This window comes from Bombus fervidus, chromosome 1 (genome assembly GCF_041682495.2).
Source record: "Bombus fervidus isolate BK054 chromosome 1, iyBomFerv1, whole genome shotgun sequence".
In the NCBI taxonomy this organism is placed as follows: domain Eukaryota; kingdom Metazoa; phylum Arthropoda; class Insecta; order Hymenoptera; family Apidae; genus Bombus; species Bombus fervidus.
In genome coordinates, this window is record NC_091517.1 from 11,696,878 (window position 1) to 11,717,241 (window position 20,364).

At 37.6% G+C, this 20,364-nt stretch overlaps 1 protein-coding gene across 3 annotated transcripts in view; it reads right to left on the reverse strand.

The window, feature by feature from the left end:
• Iav (transient receptor potential cation channel subfamily V iav) overlaps window positions 1-19,206 on the reverse strand; it is a 58,175-nt gene extending 38,969 nt beyond the window's left edge. Inside the window, exons 1-5 of one of the 3 annotated variants that reach the window (XM_072000234.1) lie at window positions 17,420-19,206; window positions 15,556-15,781; window positions 8,016-8,131; window positions 3,936-4,166; window positions 1,714-1,865 (exon numbers count right to left, since the gene is read on the reverse strand). In XM_072000234.1, coding sequence (XP_071856335.1) covers window positions 1,714-1,865; window positions 3,936-4,166; window positions 8,016-8,131; window positions 15,556-15,781; window positions 17,420-18,241 — 1,547 coding nt within the window. In that variant the 5' untranslated portion in view covers window positions 18,242-19,206. Of the gene's footprint in view, window positions 1-1,713; window positions 1,866-3,935; window positions 4,173-8,015; window positions 8,132-15,555; window positions 15,782-17,419 lie in introns of all 3 variants that reach the window. The other 2 variants (XM_072000243.1, XM_072000226.1) reach the window with 2 other exon arrangements.
• Window positions 19,207-20,364: the final 1,158 nt, after the last annotated feature.

Consider the following 20,364-nt stretch of genomic DNA (forward strand, 5'->3'; position numbering starts at 1 on the left):
TCATGAATATTTCTATCATAAGCTAACTAGCCACCAACGGAATTTCAACGATGAAACATCCATTCGACATCGTCGTTACCTGCTATATTATTAACAAACACCGATGCCGTTAATAATTCACATTCTATTAACGAAGCGTAGCGTAAAGTCGCGCTAGATAAATACGGGTTTGTAAATCCTCTCAGCTAATGCAACGGTCACACACGAAATTTTAGCAGTTAATTGTTGTAATAAATGCGTTAACGTAAATACATAAAGCAGCGAACTATATAAGATAATGCATACAATATATATTAATATATTCGAGTTTATAAAACATTTTTCCGCACTTCTTTTCAGAATTTAATTTCAATGTCAAGTGGTAAATTATTCGTGTTCTTTATTGGAGAAGTATAATTACTGATAAACATCGAGGGTCACCGCTGACTCACGCATAGTTCTTTCAATGCATTAGACATTAATTCAGCAATTTCTAAGTTCACTTCCTTACGATGCAATCATGCTTAACTAACATGCAAATAAGGAGTTGATAAACATACAGCGTAGAATACACAGACTGTAAGCTTATTGTGTGGTGAGTTATCTTTTAGATTATTAGCAAAGATACAGATTTTAAGGTAGCTATTTTTATAAAAAAAGGAATAAAACATGAAATTAATCGATTTGATTCGACATAACATAAATGAAGCTAGAGAATTTGTTAAATATATTACGAGTAATATTTATCAAATATGGAATTAAATTTTGTATAAATTAATACCTTTTAACTTCTATTTTTCAAGTAATTTTAACTGATTGCGAAGCAAAGACATAGAAGATAAAATAAAAATTTCCTTTCAAAGCTCCATTTTCATTTCCGCCATGAAAATCTATAAACGTTCGTTCCATTTCAATGGCAGAGATTAGTTCATGGTCTGGAGGCTGTTACGATCATTCTATTACTTGTTGCTGACTTAATTAGCATTTACACGTGTGCAAGAGGTTTTGGAACAAGTAATATATCAGTAATACATCCAACAGTTCATCAGTTGAATAAAGTAAGCTTCTTATATAATTTCCTATCGTATCTTCTACTCTTAAGAACATACATATATTTAATACATAGTTCCCGTGAGAAGATAACGCTTTAACTATACGAAGTCTGTAATGTATTCAAGAAGTCGCTAACTTAAATCTAATGTAATTACACGTAAAATAAAACCAGTTTTTCAAAGCAGTCGATATTGTGACATTAACATTACAATGATAAAATAACTTTTTATCTTCGTTAATTAATACTCTTTGGAAATTGCTAATCGCTAATTATCTCTAATTACTAAAATAATAGATTTACATGTAATACGATTAAAACTTATATGTCGTTATTAATGAAATAAAATAGAATTAGTTTTATCAAACAAAAAGAGATAGTACTTAAGAGAAAAAAATTGCAATTGATTAAAAGTCGGCAATAGAAACGAATTTTTTTTCATTCCTTCCGGTTGCAGGTCCTTTTAAGCATACGTACAAAATTGCGGATATATAAAAATAATTATATAGAAAATAATTAGGCATATATAAAAATTACAGCAATTGAGCACGCTTAATACGGAATTGGCAATTATTAATGGGAAGAGATTTCCTTTTGAATTCTTATTCAGTTGTTCTTCTCTTAAGCGTGTATCGTAAACACTAGAAATTCAGTAGCAATTAAGAACACAAAACGTCACTCACCCAGCAAAGAACATGAGGAGGAACCAAGAGCCGGGAACAGCAACCACGAGTATCGCGTCTTCAGCATGCCTATTACCAGCAAGACGACATGGTATGCACGCGAGTATGAGCAGATTGCTGATCAAGAATATGAGCTTGGCAGGCTCGTGACTCTGTAAGGTAAATGCGCAGGTGAAACGTCAAAGGTAGCACGTATTCTTGCACGCTCCACGGCCTTCCGCAGAGGAATCGATATACGCCATGGAATTTCGGTACGTGGCAACGCGTTACGTCGCCAAGCAAACGATCTGCATAATTGTACCGTGAAATCGGAGTTGCTTCCTAGAAAATCATTTTCAGTGGTTCGAAAAGGATTTCACGGCAACGTTGATACGCGATCACGATTAATAACTCGCGATATATCACATAATACTGCCGCATATATCAAGTCGTCCTAATTATATTGTACACTTGATGTCTACGTTATCGAGCAAGCCAGGCTAATTACGAATTACGTATTCCCCCGTACGAGAATGCTCAATGAGCGCGATTTACGAGTAATTCTGCCGTTAGTGAGAAATTAATTCGCGAACAATGTCCCCTTTTAGATAAACGATGCAAATTTCTTGTGTTTGGTTTGGCACGTGAGCAACAATTTGTTTCCATTCTCGTTTCCAAGCTTTAATCGTGAGTTTTCGAGGCAGAACGGTGTTCTAGCAACTTGTAATTTTTGAATAATCATTAATACAATATTCTTTAGAATGTATTTTATAACATACGAAAATCGAGAGATACACATGGCACTAAATCGAATCGTTCGTCTAATCCATGTTCATCTAATTTGAATACGTTTTGCCTAAAAAGCAACCGCAATCATGAGATCTCCAAAATAATTCAATTGAATACGGTCCTCTGACATACTTACAAACAAAACCCATCGAAATGATAGAACATACCGATTTCGTGAAAAAGATTGAAATGTATGCAACGAACATCGAATATAAAACCTTTCTTTTTCCCTCCGTAAAAGGATAAAGATTGACAGATGCCTTTTTCTATGGAACTTTTAGTAACAACTGATGAATTATTCCATATAATACCTCAGAAATTGTTATACAACGATTTTTACATTCTTCTTCAGCTTCTACCTGTAAAAAATAAAAAAAAACCTCACGCGGCATACGTTTACTTTCAAATTGCGATCAGAACCCCGTGCACGCTCTATCCAGCCAAACCAACAAAAAAAAAAAAAAAAAAAAAAAAAGGAATCTCTCGTATCTAGAAGCGCACTGCATTCACGACGAAATACTTCCTTTCCTCCATTATACTCCTGACCCGTTACAGTTCACTGGCGGTTTGCACAACCTTCGATACCCGCGGCGCGATTCGAGAGATTCGAAATTGCTTCCGTCCATCCATCCAAGTGAGATATTTCGATGTATGGAACAACGGAGTATTTCGTGAAAGTATAACTTTCACGGCTGAACCGCCGATGTATAATAGAGAACTGAAAAGACTATTTGGCAAAGGAATGCAGGTTTGATTTGCTATTTCTGATTTAGCAAGTAGAATCATAAAAATAAGCACGCCTATTGGTCGAAGGTATCAGACGTACAAATAAGATCATACGAGCGAGATGAACAACAGGAATACGGTAGTACTTCATTTGTTCGAGCTTCATTTATCCGAATTAATTTCATCGCTAGACTGCGAAGAAATATACACGTTCGTATGTTTACAAGCCCAATTAAAAAAAATGTAATCCAGATAGACATCTGTTTTACTTGCTAAATATCGTACCGAGCCCTATACTTCGAATATTATAATATATATAATATAATATATATTTATTATATATATAATATATTTTTATATATTATATATATTAGTAAATCGTGTACACTCTATATTCTACATCTGTTTATACCTCCCAATTCCCCATAAATGCTTAATAATTTCGTAATCTAGTCACCACAGTACTCGGTTTATCAAATTTGTTCCTAAATTCCCATTATTCGACTTCAGACTTGTCGGCTTAGACTTAGTCCTGCTTCACCTTGTAGTCTAACGAATGAGCAAAATCCAGTCATGTGAAAATCAGCTCTGATTGTACAAACGAGTAAGTATCGGATAAGTGGAGCTTTTGCTATACTTAGCTTGCCCCTGTCATTCACTAGCCATCTTTCCAGCTACGCAGCGCGGGATGAAATCATTCCAGAAGCAAGATTTATGATTAAACGTACCAATTGTTTCATGAACGACAGAAGACCAATGTTGACAACCTCGCCGCCTAGTTGCACCAAAATGTAGCTCAGCACACCTATCACCGTGGTGCACTCCGCGATCATGCGTCCAACTTCCGTGATTTCTTCCGGCCATTCCAGGAGGGTGGCATCGATGTTCGACGGTCTCATATACACGGCTAGCGAGAGTGATGTCAGATGGAACACCAGGATGATCAACCGTTTCAAGAACTGCAACTTTCATAGGGACATACTAATTATTAGAGTGGTATGCTAATTATTGAATAATTCTTTGTCTTCTTTGATCTTTCCATAGGTTGTTCCATAAGTGAAGATATTCAAAGTGTTTTCGATAGTTAATACATTGGATCGTATATACGTTGTTTCTAAATTTTTAATATATTTCACTATAAACTTTCCAAACAGCCTAATAATTTTGAATCTCTGTGCCAGTGACTCTTAACTTTTTCAAAATATATTTTGAGCTACGTGTTAAATTTTAAGGGCTGTTTTCAACCTGTTTCAAGACGTAGAAGACGGTCGATAAACGGCAGCAATCAAATATATTTGTTCAAAAACTCTCTCGAAAAATTTCAAAATTGATGATCAACAGTCGAAATACTTCCACTTGGAAAACATACAAATGCGTTTATAAAAAATATAACACTAAAAAAATGACTGAATATCTGCAACGCATATATACATAACATATATCTATCGCACGTCACCATGAAAAACATGTAAAGCCAACATAAATAACAAAAAATGTAACGTCCAAGCGATAATTCTAAGTACCGCAAACAGAATTGCGATTCATGGCTTATGATAATAAACGTAATTCTCCATTAAGTTATTGTGTTGTTTAAGTTGACGGATAACACGAATAGATATTTGCGAATGTTCAAGTAACGTATATTCTCGTCTGTCCGTGGAGTTGTTCTAATGACGTGTTACCATCAAATGTGCTTCGTGATTAATTACACTACAACCATGCTAATCCCTGTGTACAGTATCATGGCATAATTGGTCATTTGACGCTTGTATGCGGTTTAAACGTGGTCGTGATTAGTACTATATGTGGGATATATCATGGATGCTGTGCTATTATGATGTTCCTCCTTAGTTGTACACGATGTTCCATTAACTCCATTACAAGTTTCTTAAATGTCCGTAACGAGCAATCAATTTAATCTCGATATTATGTATGTATACGTATCGATAGGAGAAAGAAAAAGAAAATTTATGTACATACTTCTCTTTTTTTTAACCTCGTGTTAACTCGGCCAACTTTTTTACATTTTTATCGAAAACAATTTTCGAAATAATACACGGATCGGTGGTTACCGCATAACCTCTTTTAATTTTCGATATGGAAAATATAGTCAGCGATATTTAAATATGGAATTTTTCATAAATTCTACGTGCTCACGTTTTTTTTAACGTTTCGTGCTCGCATTTTACGAAACTATTTCAAATAACAGCGAAATTAATCAAAATAATTCGTAAAAGCGACGAAAATACGTGTAATTACGCTCCACGATTAATAAATGATAGCTTTACATGGAACGTTACGTCTTTGATTTCGTGATAATAATTCCAAAGTTTTTTTCTTCTTGCGACATAAAATACTTTTCTTATGTCGAGAAATAGAGAACGTGATATCGATTCCACGAATATAGACATTAAAGAATTTTGTACTGTAAAGTTAGAAAAGCCTGTTATGTGTAAGTACTCGCATGTCTGCCTATACATACGTACATAATTTAATATTATAAATTGAATATTGTTCGTATGATTGATGATATTCATATATTCACATCACTTCGTTCTTTTTGTTTGTGCAACACATGTATATAACATATAAATATTGCGATAATTTATACAGACAATTTATATGCAAAATATAGTAAATTGATAAAATGAATATGTATGAAATTTTAAATGAAAGAATGCAAAAGTGATATTTCGCAAAATTAAAAATATACATCAAATTAATCACAATTTTTTAGTTAGATTTTTCGATCTCTTCTTCAAAAAACATTCGAACATCGTTTGAAGTTCAATTAATATCTTGATCCTCTGGAATTCCGATCATGTTACTGTCAACTTCATACACCGGGACAAGAAACGATTCTAACATGTTCTTTCGTTTCTATTTTTCTTTGTTAAGTAATCTTAATATTACTTATCAAAAGTTCAGAAAACTGTATACTATATGCTTTTCCATGAGTGGAATAATTTTTACATGATCATAATACAGACTCAATTGTCTAGACTAAAATACATTTAACGAAACGTTTCTACGTTTCAATGCCCATCATCAATGAAACTCCCCCTTCGTTGAAAATACCAAACCAAGTAGACATCAAACGTATGCCAAAACCATTCATTCTCATCCCTTTAACATTTTTATCGTGTATCCCGTACGTCAACCCTAATAATAATCCTATAATTGGATGTACATGTCAGCTGTCCTAATTGACGAAGCTCGCACGAGGAGCACCAGGTACATACACCAGAAATTTTCGTTGCTCAGGCAAGTACTTACACGTGCACGAGCGTATTTCAAATTATTCCGGTGATTACCAAGTGACGTCGAGTAGACGTTGGACGAACGTTGACTCGAAAACGATTGTCACCCGCGTGCTCGACGACCGGACGATCGAGTGGCATCGACAGGATTTTCCAGAGGTTTTCTAGGTTGGAATGGTGAACGCGCCGCACGATTTATTTCGATTGACCGGCTCGGCCTGGCATTCACAATGCTCGGCAATCTCCAAATGATCTCGTGGAACAACGATAGTCGTCGACGTCCGACTGATTGCGGTCATAATCGCGCCCACCCAATGGCACTTGATGCCTCGAAAGGGTTAATGAGTGGACGTTTTTTAAATTGCACGTACATTTATTTCATATTCGAAACGACGATGGTTCTCGCGTTCGAGATTTGTTTTGATAACGAGCTCCCAGCGACCACTGTAACCATAACCGTGCGCTTGATGATGAATGTAAATGGTAACGGAAGTACTTACCGCCTGTAACTGTCCGACCGCGCTTTTTCGACGATTTGCGGCAACAATACTTACGTACAGAGTCTTCCAGGTTTTTGCTATAAAACGGTGCCAGCTGTGAGTAAAGATAAGAGAATAATGCTACATAAATGTAGGCTCATAAATGTTATATTAAAAAATTATAACGGAGATAGGCAAGATAGGATCAAAGTAGATTTTCCTTTGATAATTGAATTTTAATTTAAGATGAACGAGACATTAATACTAACGATGGATAAGTCGAGGAGAAGAAATTGTTTGGTTTCTATGAGCATCGGATATGATTTTCTTGTAGGTGATAAAGGATATGCAATGCATTCGATGTAATTAAAGGAAGAAATCAATAAATAATTCGTAGTGTAACAAATCGATCAATATTTTAAAGTGAAGATAACGCCAATACTGTTCATTTATCTGTACGTTTTATTCAACAAAAATCCAGCCTGTTATCATTTGATATTTTTGTTATAACTTTTTAATGAAATACTTGTGAGCTTCTAATTATATAATATTTTTCTCTTATTTTTACCTACAGAATATGCCAATATCGTTTTGTGAAAAAAACCTGAGAAACACGTTATACAATGGTAAACAAAATGCACGAAAATTTTATACATTTCCAAAATCGAATTTCTCTTAAACAAAAGCTCATTTACAAAGATTAAGGCTCTCGCTTTATCCCTTCGTATAGAATTATACCTTGTAAAGCTTTTTAATTATACAAGCGAAAAATAAGAATTCCTCGTTTACGAAATTTTTATTCTACAATTTCATTGTATCTGCTTGTAAAAAATTGCACACGTTGCTCAATAATACTACATTTAGCAAAGCGCCGTATATGAGGCATGCGAGCAGCAAAATATCAATTAAATTCTTTGAACGTATAAGCAAATGGTGGAAATTCCTAACGGAGCGATCTAATGGATACCATTGCTTTTCCCGAGTAGGAGGAAGCTGGTCTAGCTAGAATCCGTGAAAAATGTCCGGAAAGGAGGTGGTAGCGAGAATATTGTCACGTGGACGCACTTACCCGCGCAAAGGTCTTCCATTTTTCCTCGAGTAATCGCTGAATAATACCACCGTCCAGCATGTCCAAGTGCTCCTCCTTCGTACCGTTCAGAATGATAAATAGCGCGGAGTTCCAGTCTGAAATAGAAATTCGGAGAGGACCATTTGCAGTTAATGGAACATCACTTTAGGGTTCTCTCTACGCCGCGATAATTATGGGTTTTGCATTAGCGGCTATATATATTAGATGCACGAGTTTCCTCGAGGCGACGGTGGGCGGCGGCGAAGGAAGGATGGTGGCTTTTTCTGTAACCGCGCCACGTGCGCTGGCTAAACTTTCTTGCATGTAAAGATAAAAGTTTACGCCGGCCCACCTCGATTCTGCAGACCACGAAAGAATTCCATCGAATCGTTAATCTGCTGGTCGAACTTGCTAAAAGTCAGCTAATGTTAGTTCGATGTACTGCACTAGTCGGATTGTTGCACTGAACACATATAAATGACGACTGTCGCACACTGTTAGAAGTAGCCTGTAACTTATATGTCGTAGCAGAAATGAATTTGTGCAGTGAATGTTTTGACAGTTTTAATCGAACGACGATAAATAATATCGATGATTCTCATACATTCGCTGATCTTTTTTACCGGCTGCCTTATTTGTGCAAACACGAGCTCGTATCTCGCTCTAGATCTTTGTTCGTTCCTATCTCGCTGTGTTATTTATAAATTACACTGTATCTTATATAATTTCCTTTCTTTTTTCTTTTTATTAACGAGTGTCTGCCATCAATAAATAGGAAAATGGGTAAACTATAACAGCGAATGTACTTCGACATTGGAAGTAATCGTTTGAAATTAATAAATTCAGACTTACTATTATAATCACTTCAAACTCACATTGCACGATCTCCGTCTTTCTTGATCTATACCAATTGTGGCAAAGTAAGGTTAAAATAAAATAATAAAGAAGACTTTTGATTGATGTTTCGATTTGTAACAGCACGTTAGAGTATTATATCTTGACGCACATAAAGTACCACTCTCCTTGTATTTTTAGTATTCAAAGTCTTAAAACATTCGCCAAAGGCAAGCAGTTGGAGTGCTTACGGGATCCCTATTACTTACACTTTCACTAGTGAACGTGGATAGAGAAATCTATACTACACATTTGCTAGTAACAAAACGTTATGCCGATTTATTTGTTTCCGCTTTAATATATACACCGTGAATTTAAAATCTTGGTACAAACGAATTTAAAGATATTCGATGGCTAAAAAGGTAAAACGAGAATCGAGAACAACGAAACTGCGTCGAAGGTTTCATCCGCTTGAAAAAGAACCACCGACAGTATCGCCTGTATTTTATAGTATTTTTGTCAAATACTACACAAACATTTTAAAAATTTAATCCATATCATATGTACATGAAATTAACGACATATAGCACCTCATAAATCTGTCACGTTTTTGCTAAATCAAAGTTGGCTTGCACACGATCGATTAATCCTTTCATTCAAATCACACAATCCACGAACATTGCTCAGTCAACACTGTTACAAGCAATCCAACATTGTTACACTAATTTGATCGCGAAACAAAAGCAGTCTACAGAGTACGGTGGAGCGTGAAAGATTTGAAAGAACCGACAAATATCGAACAACGGCCAACGACCTTTTAACCGTGTCATCCGTATTGATTATCGAATTTTGTTCAGCTGACTTCGCCGTGAAATATTAAGCGTTCATCGTCAGTAAGTTTGGTAAAGTTTAGCGCGTTCATCGATCGGATTCGTTTTCCTTTTCGCGTGTCGTCTCGACTACTCGCGCCCTGTCGCGTCAAATTCTTCGTACAATGGCGATAGCAACGTCTCACCTCGATCGTCTTGCCTTCAGACTCTTTAATCAGTCGTCGACCCAAACAAAGCTGCTTTCACGGTAGCTTAAAGCGTCAGGAAAGTTCGCAGTTCCATTGGATATTTTCAAGGAAACGTTTTAACGTTCGCTCGCGTCTGTTGTCAATCTCCATTCTTCTCTCTTTCACACTCCACCGCGACGGCGGCAGCGGAGCCGCCATTGATGGGAACTTCCCCGACAGCTTTTGGCTGGGAAATTGAATTTCAGATGTGCAAGCAAAATGGCAACGAATATCCGCGTCCCCATTCTATCCAGTCCGAAACTTTCCATTCCGGCTCTGTCTTCTACGCCGATCAAATCGATGCTCGAACTTTCGGACGACCGAATCTATCTCGTTCCTTTTCTCTCGCACCTCCGAATTATATGGAGCCTCCATTGTGAGATTCAATTAACTAAGCATTTAACGGCTCGTGGATAGTGCGCGAATATTAATTTGACTGACCACTTTGATGTTCCACCGAAGCTTAAACACTGTTACGAGACCGATTAATTCGATCTGCGACCAAATATCTATGCGACGCTGTACTTGTTCGATACGTCCCCTTGATAATCACGTGGATTAAAATATTTTAAGTCGAATAATGGAGTTTAAGAAGTACCAAGCATGTAGTTAAATTTGAAACTGTTAATACTGTTGAACAAAGCTTTGTAAAAGAAGGAAATATTCGTGAATTTACAGAAGCTTATTAAACGAGTACTGTTTGATATCGGTAATAGTAATGATGTGAAATGAAATGTTTTAAGTTAAGCAAAGAGTTTTTTATAATTTTTAGATGCAGAGCTGTCCAATTTTACGAAAGAAAACAGGACAAAATTAGTTTCTTACTATCGATAACAGCAAACGAGAAACCTTTTTCGATAATTTAAGATAAGCAAACCCGAATTAAAGCAATAACTTCCTAGCAAATCCGTGTCTTAAGGTGACATTCTATCGCAGGATTCGTTCTTTAAAACTTTCTTGGCACATTTTTTACCAAGAATTTATACAGCATTTTCCATCGCTATCTTGCACGCACATTTATCCTGTTTCAGCAACATCCATAAAACTTTTGTAGTGCAAACTCTCCAGCACGCTTGATTAAGACAAAAGGAGTTTTCTCGGGGTGTTCGTGATTTCACCCATACATTCACCAAGTTCTTTCAATTCCCTTTTGCAAATTTTCATCAACCACAATTTATTCACACGATATGTTACGCGTATCGGAAAATACATCGTACACGATACGATCCAAGTGTCTTACGTCTGACAGTTGCTGTCGTCCAATCTTGAATTTTCGGCGATACATCGTCACTGTGTCGAACAGGGTGTTCAAAGTTCGCGCACACGACGAACTTCTCTATAGTAGGCGGTCGTTACCGCAACTCGTAATTATATCCAACTCCGGCACGAACCTCACGAGAAGTTTTCCCTGACGGTTCTCTGTTCTCTCTTCACCTATGGTCATCCCGTGGATCAACGAGTGGACCGAGGTGGTCGATCAGTCCCGCAAAAACGGACATTGAGCCAAAGTTGAATAACGATTCGCTATCGCTGATAATTATCCCTAAGTGCTGCGACCGGATAATTATTAACGTTCCAGCAGAGGCGGCCATCCGTGTTCCCAGTAATCAATTTAAGCTATCTTTCCGAGGTTAATTTCATCAGGGAACATCAAAAGTCGATCGTTGGTGATGTAATAGCGCGACAGATTATATTAGGAAACCTCTGTCCCTGTGAACGCATACGCCCGATGAATTTTCGTGTCAAGCCGCTCGATAGAGAACAAAGAGGCGTTAGGAATATCATCGATCAACTTTATCGCTTTTAGTTACTCCTCCCCATTTCATTCTCTTTCTTCCCCCCCCCCCCCTCTCTCTCTGTCTCTCCCTCTACATGATCGATAATGACGACACGTGGACGAAACATTGTCTCCCCGGTGGCCTGTGTGCTCTTTCTGTCTCCCCTTTCGACCCCTGTAGTTTCTCTTGTATTCCCTTGGAGATTTTAGTTCCCTTCGTTCGTCGAAAGAAGAGAAAGATTCTTCGAAAGAAGAAAGGAAATACAACGGCGGGTGAAAGAAGATCTCGACGATTTCATGTCATTGCGGATCCACGAGGAATTCTCACGATGCCAACAAAGGACGACCGAAAGGATTTAACAAAGGAATTAACGCGACTCCTCAAAACTGCGACGTCCTGTAAAGTCTCTTTTCCAAGGCTTCTCCTCTTTCTCGCGGACACGGTGCGCGTGACAAATACAAACGCGAAAAGCTCGAACAGGGAAGGAAGAGCGAAGAAACGACAAAGAAAATAAGGAGGAAAGTCTGGACCTTGGTTAGCAGACTGGTTTACCCAGCGGACTAAACTGATCCGGCTAACCAACTGACGGACCCTGGCTGGCTGGCTGTCTAGCTGGCTAGCTAGCTGGCCTTGGCTCGGAGTAATTAAGCGTTCCCGCTGGAAGGAGAGCAAGCCCAAAGTTCACCCTCTCTTATACATATATACCAACGGCATGGTTACCTTCTTCTCCGCCCCGTGTCATCCCCATCCTTTAGTCGGTAGGTTCGTCTCGACTCAGCTATCGGCGAATCCATCGGATGACATTCACGCCGCGGTGACAAAGACGGACACGGCTAGGAAACGAAGGAGCTTGGAGAGACGATGGTGAGTACGAAGTGGTAGTGAGGTTAGGTTGGGGGAAGAGCTGGGTGAAAGGATAATGGATTCCGAAACTAAATGAAACGCGAGCACCCAACTCCGCGTCCGCGGCTAATCTCGAAACTTCGTTAAATGGCCGTAATTGCATCCTGCAACGACCCGCTTTCCCTTGTCTTCCTTCTTACACCGTTTCCGCGCCCCTCCTCGAGGGTGGCATTCCCAACGTTGCACAATCTTCACACTGGCATCTTTGCTTTCTCTCTATCTCTCTATCTTGCTCTTTCTGTCTTTCCCCTCCGTTTCTTTCTTTGCTTCCCATGAATCACCCAAACGTCTAGAAAACTCGCCAATCGTGGATGGATACATCCACTCCGCACGAGTTCGAAGCTGAATGAGAGAGAGGGAAGGAAAACAGGCAGGCTCAAGAGATTGCTGAGAACTTCGATACAATTTGGCAGAAGTCCGATTGCCGGGCTCTTTAAATGCAGATCGTGGCATGGTAACGGGACTTAACTCCGTGCACGGTGCGTCTCTCTGTCGAAGACGAATTTCATGGAAATTAAACGACGATCGCGAGTAATGTGATTGCTCATGGATATCGAGGTCCCACGATCGAATTATATGATTGCTCGTTTCTTGATTCAGTATTTGGTAATAATCGCAATTAACGAGTGTTATAACGAGTCTTTCTCAAATGCGTACAAAGTCTGAGTAAATTCTTGATAAAATCGGTAAAGTTCGTCAATGTGAACGCTTAAAATCCGCAAAATTCTTAAAAAAGTTCTTAAAAATCAACAAAGTCCATACGAAAGATCTTAAAAGATTCGCATGTTCTGTAAGGAAGTTCTTAACGTATCTAATCATATGTCTTTCGTCAACCGCTTTTATAAACGTTCGTGAACTGTTTAATTAGAAATCCTGTTTTGTAAAAAAGAAAAATTCTATTCAAATAAGGAGAATGTTTCGTTCGATCCACAATTCGTTATCATCCAGTTTTTAATTCTAAAAATAAGATTGCGATACATCTATCGTTAGTAGAAAATATCGAAAGCTTGAGCATCGATTAAATCTCCAATGTTTTCGTTGACAAGAAAGTCTAATAATAAATATAAATTAAATAATTAAATCCGCAAGAATACTAAATATTTTCGTCTGTAGAAACTTTATGCCGCTCTATTCTAAATATCTATTCTATTGCATTGCTGTTCCCAGATTTACTTAATAGAAGCACGGTGTCAATTCTAACTTAAATGATGAAGTAGCGGAAAGTTGTTACAGTAGTGGAACTCAAAATTACAAACGTGCGCTCTGCTCAAGTTAACTGGAAATATATCAGAATTAAGCTTGTAATTTCGGCCAGTCGCGGGGAGACGCGTTCGCGAGGAGGCGCGTCAACGGGAGTCGTAAATTCCCGTTACGATTGTATCAATCGACACCACGAGCAGGTCGATCCCCGTATTTCTTTTGGGATAATAGGGGTAGTTCAGTTGGAATAAAACTGTAGTGTACAGTTTTATTAATATATATATTTATTTTTATTTTGCACGGATACACACTCTCATACACAAGCGAAGTCGGTGAATTTGATTACTTAGACGGAACATGGAGTTCCTATGATGCCCGATTGTCGTACGAACAGTTGACTTGACTGTCGCGAGGGCTTGAAGAGCCAAAGGAACCCGGGAGATGTGTGGCACAGACTGGCCTAGACTTGACTCACAGTTCGTTCTTTCGCCATCTCAGGAATGGGAGACTTTCTACCGTCTTAGGTAGTGGATGATATTGTTTTTTGGGATGAAGTCCCTTTTTTCTTTGTATACACATCCGCTCTTTCCGTATGGCAGATACCTGTTTTATTCGTGATTGTTACCAGCACGTAATAAATTCCAGGTAGTAGTGAATAGCCCGCTGTAAGCGTAAAGTACTTTTTGGGACTCTACGTCCCGTAATTTTAGTGCAGACCAATTGATCCATCTATATACGTTAGACATTAAACTATCGTTAGAGTATATGGTGGGTCCTTGGGTCTGTAGAAGGTCAGAATAACGGTATGAGGGCCGTTGACAGTCAGGTAATAAGGGCTAACTTGTTGGCCGCTTCATACGGCGTAACAAAGCTATTTCATACTATTACGGATAGAGTTGTCAATAGTTGCTTCTATTTCTATCAATCCGTACCGATGTTTGAAATATGTTTACGTCAAATTTAACTATTGTATTATTTACATATAAATAAGTTCAAAAAATGAAATACAACGGTGCTTCGAAAGATGTTCAGAATTCGAAATCCATGACGAATGTTGTTCGTCATTTATTAAAATTATTCGATCTGCTCTCAATATATAGTAAAGTACGTATCTGTTATTAGAAATGAACAAACGTAACTATTTAAAAATGAGACAATTATTTTTAAATCTTAAATACTCTTTCGCATAAATATTCTCTTCAAGGTTTTAGTGATTTCCTCGTCATATCAAAGAATAATATCATACGCGCAACCACATACGCGTAAAATCACATATCGAATCGAGCTCGAATCATGCACAGTGTTCTTCTTAAACCCATATTTTATCTCCATGAGCGCTGGTATCATCGAAAAATAGTTAGTACCTTAAATATCAAACCAAAACTGGAATATATTTTATCTTCTATTACCAACGATATTCGCACGATCTGGCAATTCCATAAATTAAAGGTCCCAAAGCAGCTACAAATTTCCGGCTCTCCCACAACACTGATTTCAAAGCACCGGTATTTCCCTCAGAAAATCAAACAAGAGGTGTCGATCGGGATTCGAAAAGGACGAGCCAATTACATGGTATTACCGGAGAACCGGTGTCCCCTTTTTTTCCACCGAAATAGAGAAAACGATCTAAAGACGATTCGGGCTTGAGTCTTGACAGTTATACGAAGGCACGTCACAAAGTGAGTGGCCACTTGAACGTTACTCGTGGACGACGAAACCCGAACGACGATTCTCGAAAGCGTGTAATTCGATTAGCATTACGACGTACTTGTTCTGCCGTCAGGTAACAGCGTGTCGAGTGCATTCAGCGGATATGCCGAGCAGGTGATATTACTGTAACGCCAGAATTCCCGTGCAGACAGTTCCAACATCTCCCGAAAGACCTCTGCGCGACCCAGCTGGCAGGCGAGTGTCAATGGGGTCAGTCCAGCGGCATTCACGATCCCATTGCGAGCAGGAAGCTTCGGATGACGGAGGGCATACCCGAACATGTCCTGCGTTATACAGCCATGCTATTGTACTCGATTTAGCGGAAATCTTTCTCGATGGTCCAAGAAAAACAGACCAGTACGCTATGTGGTCTCTTGTTTAAGATGGTATTCGTTTGCGTTGGGTCAGTGATATCGATTTTTCTCTCTTTTTTTATATATTCGTTGCAAGTAAATAGCGGATAGAATGTACGTGCACGATATTGTAATATTAGATACGTAACGTAATAATGAAATAAGCGATGAAGATAAAAAAATGAAAATGAATATCATGAAGAAACTTGCGATATTGACTGTGTTAAGGGGGTTGAAAAAAAATATGGTTTTATTTGTCTAAAATGTACACATATAAAAGCGTAATTCCCCTACTGTTTTGTTTTTTATTGTCTTTTCAAAAGAATAAAGAAGTCATACAAGGTTAAAGTCGTATGGACTTGGTATTGCATGCATACGTATGTATATGTAAACAAATCAAATAGTAGTTAATCGAGTTTTCGAATACTCGATGTTCTATTTTTATACACCGTCGCTTTGTTATATTTAACTGTTTATCAATGTAGCATGAATTGTAAAGATACATACTCTCCCGAAATAACTTTCGACTTGGTTGGATCATGATTTCCACGAAAACCGATATGACCTTGTGAAAAAATGCAGATAGCTACGAATAAAAAATAAAAAAAATGTGACAAAAATATTGGTAAATTGCAGCTTGAAATTTTTCCGATTCCTTTGAAAGAAATCAACATAGCGATCAATTTTTGACCGGTTTGCCAACAAATAACCTTTATTAGAGCGTTGTTACATCAGATAACCGAGTAAACTATTTTTAATTACGTTATATGGAAATTACCGATACGCAGAATAATATTTATGGTGAGTCGATTAATTCGCCTGTTCGTTCGATATATTCTGTCTGGTGTCGTGAATGCTAATTCGATTTTATCGTTTAAAGCCGTATGAGGCTTATTAATCCTTTATCTTATAAAGCTTTTATGGCTAGACGAGTTAATTAGGTTTTTAAACACTGCGACTACGTCTACATTTGCTAGATCGCGAAACCTTCTTCTAAATTTTCGTCTATATGTCTCCTGTTTATCATGTATGAATTATAGTTAGGTATACTCATGCTATAGGACAAGGAATTCAAGTGCTCAGTGTTGTTTAAAAAATTTCTGTAGAAAACAATCATAAGTTATTGTTCAAGGTTCTCTAGGCATACAATTTCAAACAATAATAGATATTTTTTCTTCGAGAATTATGTTGCGATATCTATGCAGAATATACGCATATACATATACGTAAAAAGAGTTCTGTCAATAATTTATTAAAGAAAATATCGTAAATATGTTTTCTTCGAAATCTTATGCGACTGAGTGTGGTATAGAAGATATGGTAAAAAAGAATCAGAAAAAATAAAAAAAGCATTGCATATTAACTATTATCACGAATTGAACCTTGAATAACGATATTATGCTTGTACAAGATATCGTTCGATTAACCAACTTACATAATATAGAAAAATATGCCTCTCAAAACAGTGAAATAGAAATATTCAAAGAATATTGCAGAAACAAAACAATAATTTAAATTAACATTTGCTTAGAATGACGTACGATATAAACAAATTTAACAAGTACATACCAATTTATCACAAACGACTACCATATGTAGTATCATATTCCCAAAAGAGTCCTGCTCGTCGGGATCAGCGCCAGAGTCGAGTAATAAGTTGTAAACACTCTCGTTTGCACAACAAGCAGCCCAGGCGAGGGGATACTCTCCCAGGTATGCTAATCCCTCGTAATCCGTATTCTTAGCTGGATTCGTTCGTTGTTGATCTCTAGGCAGGAAAAAGCTGCCTATCGCCCTCTGAGAAATAATCGCGCCCGCCTCCACGAGATCTTGAACCAGTTCATTATTGTTGTACGCGATAGCGAGATGCAGAGCGCTAGCGCCGAGGTACTCCTCACCCTCGACTACGTCAATAGCCAATCGTGGAAAGCACTTAAGCAGAATACGCGCTAATCGTGTGTGTATCCTGGTATCGCATATAATCAGGACATGCAGGAGAGTCTCTCCGAGTGATCCTCTATATTGCATCTGCCAACATGCTTCATGATCGTTCCATTGAGCCAGAGGATCGAACTGTGACAAAGAAGCCTCTATTGGTAGCACAACCTGCTCGAGGTCACGGAATTTCCAACGTAGATATTCCGCCCGATTGATCGCCTGACCCTTCCCATCTGCGTACATCAGTACACCAAACTGTTCCCTGATCAATTTTTCCACTTCCGCTTGGCCACCTTGATTGTACGACTCGATCAGCTCGCCGCCCTTCTTGTAATTGGCCAGACGATACAATAGACATTGATCCTCGTCGCTCGCATGACTGATCACTCGATCAAGGATCGAGCCAGCATTCACCTGGCTACCGCGACCTCGACACGAGCAGACACCACCCATTCAGACATCCCTCTTTACGCTCTTTCACGTCCCCGAAACGTCTTTTTCTTGACGTTTGTCCACTCTAGATCACGCTTTTTCTTCCTTCCTTCTTACTTCTTACCTGCCACTCTCGATAGGCCTACGATCTTTCCACGATCCTTTCCTTCGGTTTATCAACTGCCAGCCGAATGGGATTCTCGTCGAGTGCTTTCAGGTATCCTCCAAGATAAGGGTTCTTCCATTTTTCAACAGTTCTATCCTGGTGGACGAGGTTACTTCGCTGTGTGGCTAACCGTGATCGACTCCCCCACGCTGGATACAACCCTTGAGAGATTCCTTCGTGCCGACGAAAGGTGGCACACAGGTGGAAAACTGTTTTCAAACTATAGCAACCAACGGTGTACACCCGGTGGTAATCTATAAACAGTGCCTGGCTCCGCTTGACACGGGAGAGTCACTGGGTAATGTCTAAACTTTCGATTCTGTGTCAAAACCTATTTTTCTCGTCGATACAGCCTTGAATAATATTTCTCTAAGACATTGTTATTCTATTTTTATTGTTTAATCTATTTTTTCATAAGGCTATCGTAAATTTATGCTCTTTCGCTTCTTTATTCTTTTTTCATTGAAACATCGGCTTGTCGATAAAGTTTTCGCGTAAAATGCAGTTCGAGAGACTAGCGAATATTCGCTCCACTTTTCCTTCGCTCGACCTTAACACAGATTGTGACGTCTGAATATTATGTTCCCGCAGATAATTTTAGAAACCGATTAACAGAGTGTACAAAGCATAGAAGACAGTGGACGTGACTTGCAAAATATGAAGGCAAAGCTGCACGAAATTAACGGAAATATTCGCTTTTTGTGATTTCAGATTTATTTCATTGTGTGAGATCAGAGAATGTCGTGAATTTTTTCTTTTTATCGAATACAAGGAATTTTTACTTTTCGAAAACAATTTTTCATAATAAAAATTCAATTTTTCAATATATATATATTTATAGATATCCATACGTATAATATCAATTTTCTTCTTATTTCTTTTTGTATAATTTCAGCTTTTATATCAATCTTTGATCAGTTTTATTTCAATAACTGTTCATAATGAAAGAATATGTAACAGAGTACATAAATTTATTTTTTAACAAAATATGAAGGATCCCTTGTTAGTATGCATGTCTTCCCGCTCCTATGTTAATTATACTTTCTCCTTACAACATTGAAAGTCTTTCTGTTTATTATCACGAAAGCAAGATTAGAATCTAAAAATTCCAAGAACATAGTGATAGTAATAGAAATATTATGTTTCCCATTATAAAGACTTTTAACTTCGATAGGACTTTTAACCATGATAGCAGTTTAACGATGAATCTTTTACGGAAAGAAACGAACAATGTTATTCGACAGCGTGCTATGATTGCGTGATTGTGTCGCGACATATTGTCATCGATTGAATGAATGGAACCAGGGAAACGCCTTTTTGAATGGATATTTACGAGAAGAATAAGAGCAGATCACGTGCAAATCATAAAAAAAAGATCAATGAAAGATAAAAGTACATTTAGCGTAGTTTAACAACTTATGTTTCGTTTGTCTTTCTTTCAAGGAAAATAATGTTTCGTCTGTAGGAATACGTAACGAATTGACGTGTTCAAGTTATATCGCGAAGAATGAATCACACGTTAACATGTACTATTTTGTTTTATGATTTGAAAAAAAGTCAATAATTATAATTTTATGTAATAGAGAAGAAATTAATAAAGTTGTATTTAAAATTTTCGAACAATTTCATATTAAATTTTATTTAGTTCATAATCTAGTGGCAAATTATTCAATCAATATCACTTGAACCAGTCGGGAGTTAGTAAACTGATTATGAAATATTTCTTGAGAATAAAAATAGAAAGTATGGTAAGATGTCTTTGAGGAATATGCATTCGGAAACGTCCAACCATTTTGAAGATCGGAAAGGAATCTCACAATCTTAATGTAACTTAGCAATTACTTAAAACAAACTTTACTATTCGCTGTCCGTGAACTGTAATTCTTTTGTAGAATCGTTTAATCGATAATGAAACATTGTTGAGTAAATTTATGTCTCACAACTTAATATATTTGTAATTGTGGAATTTAATAATAAA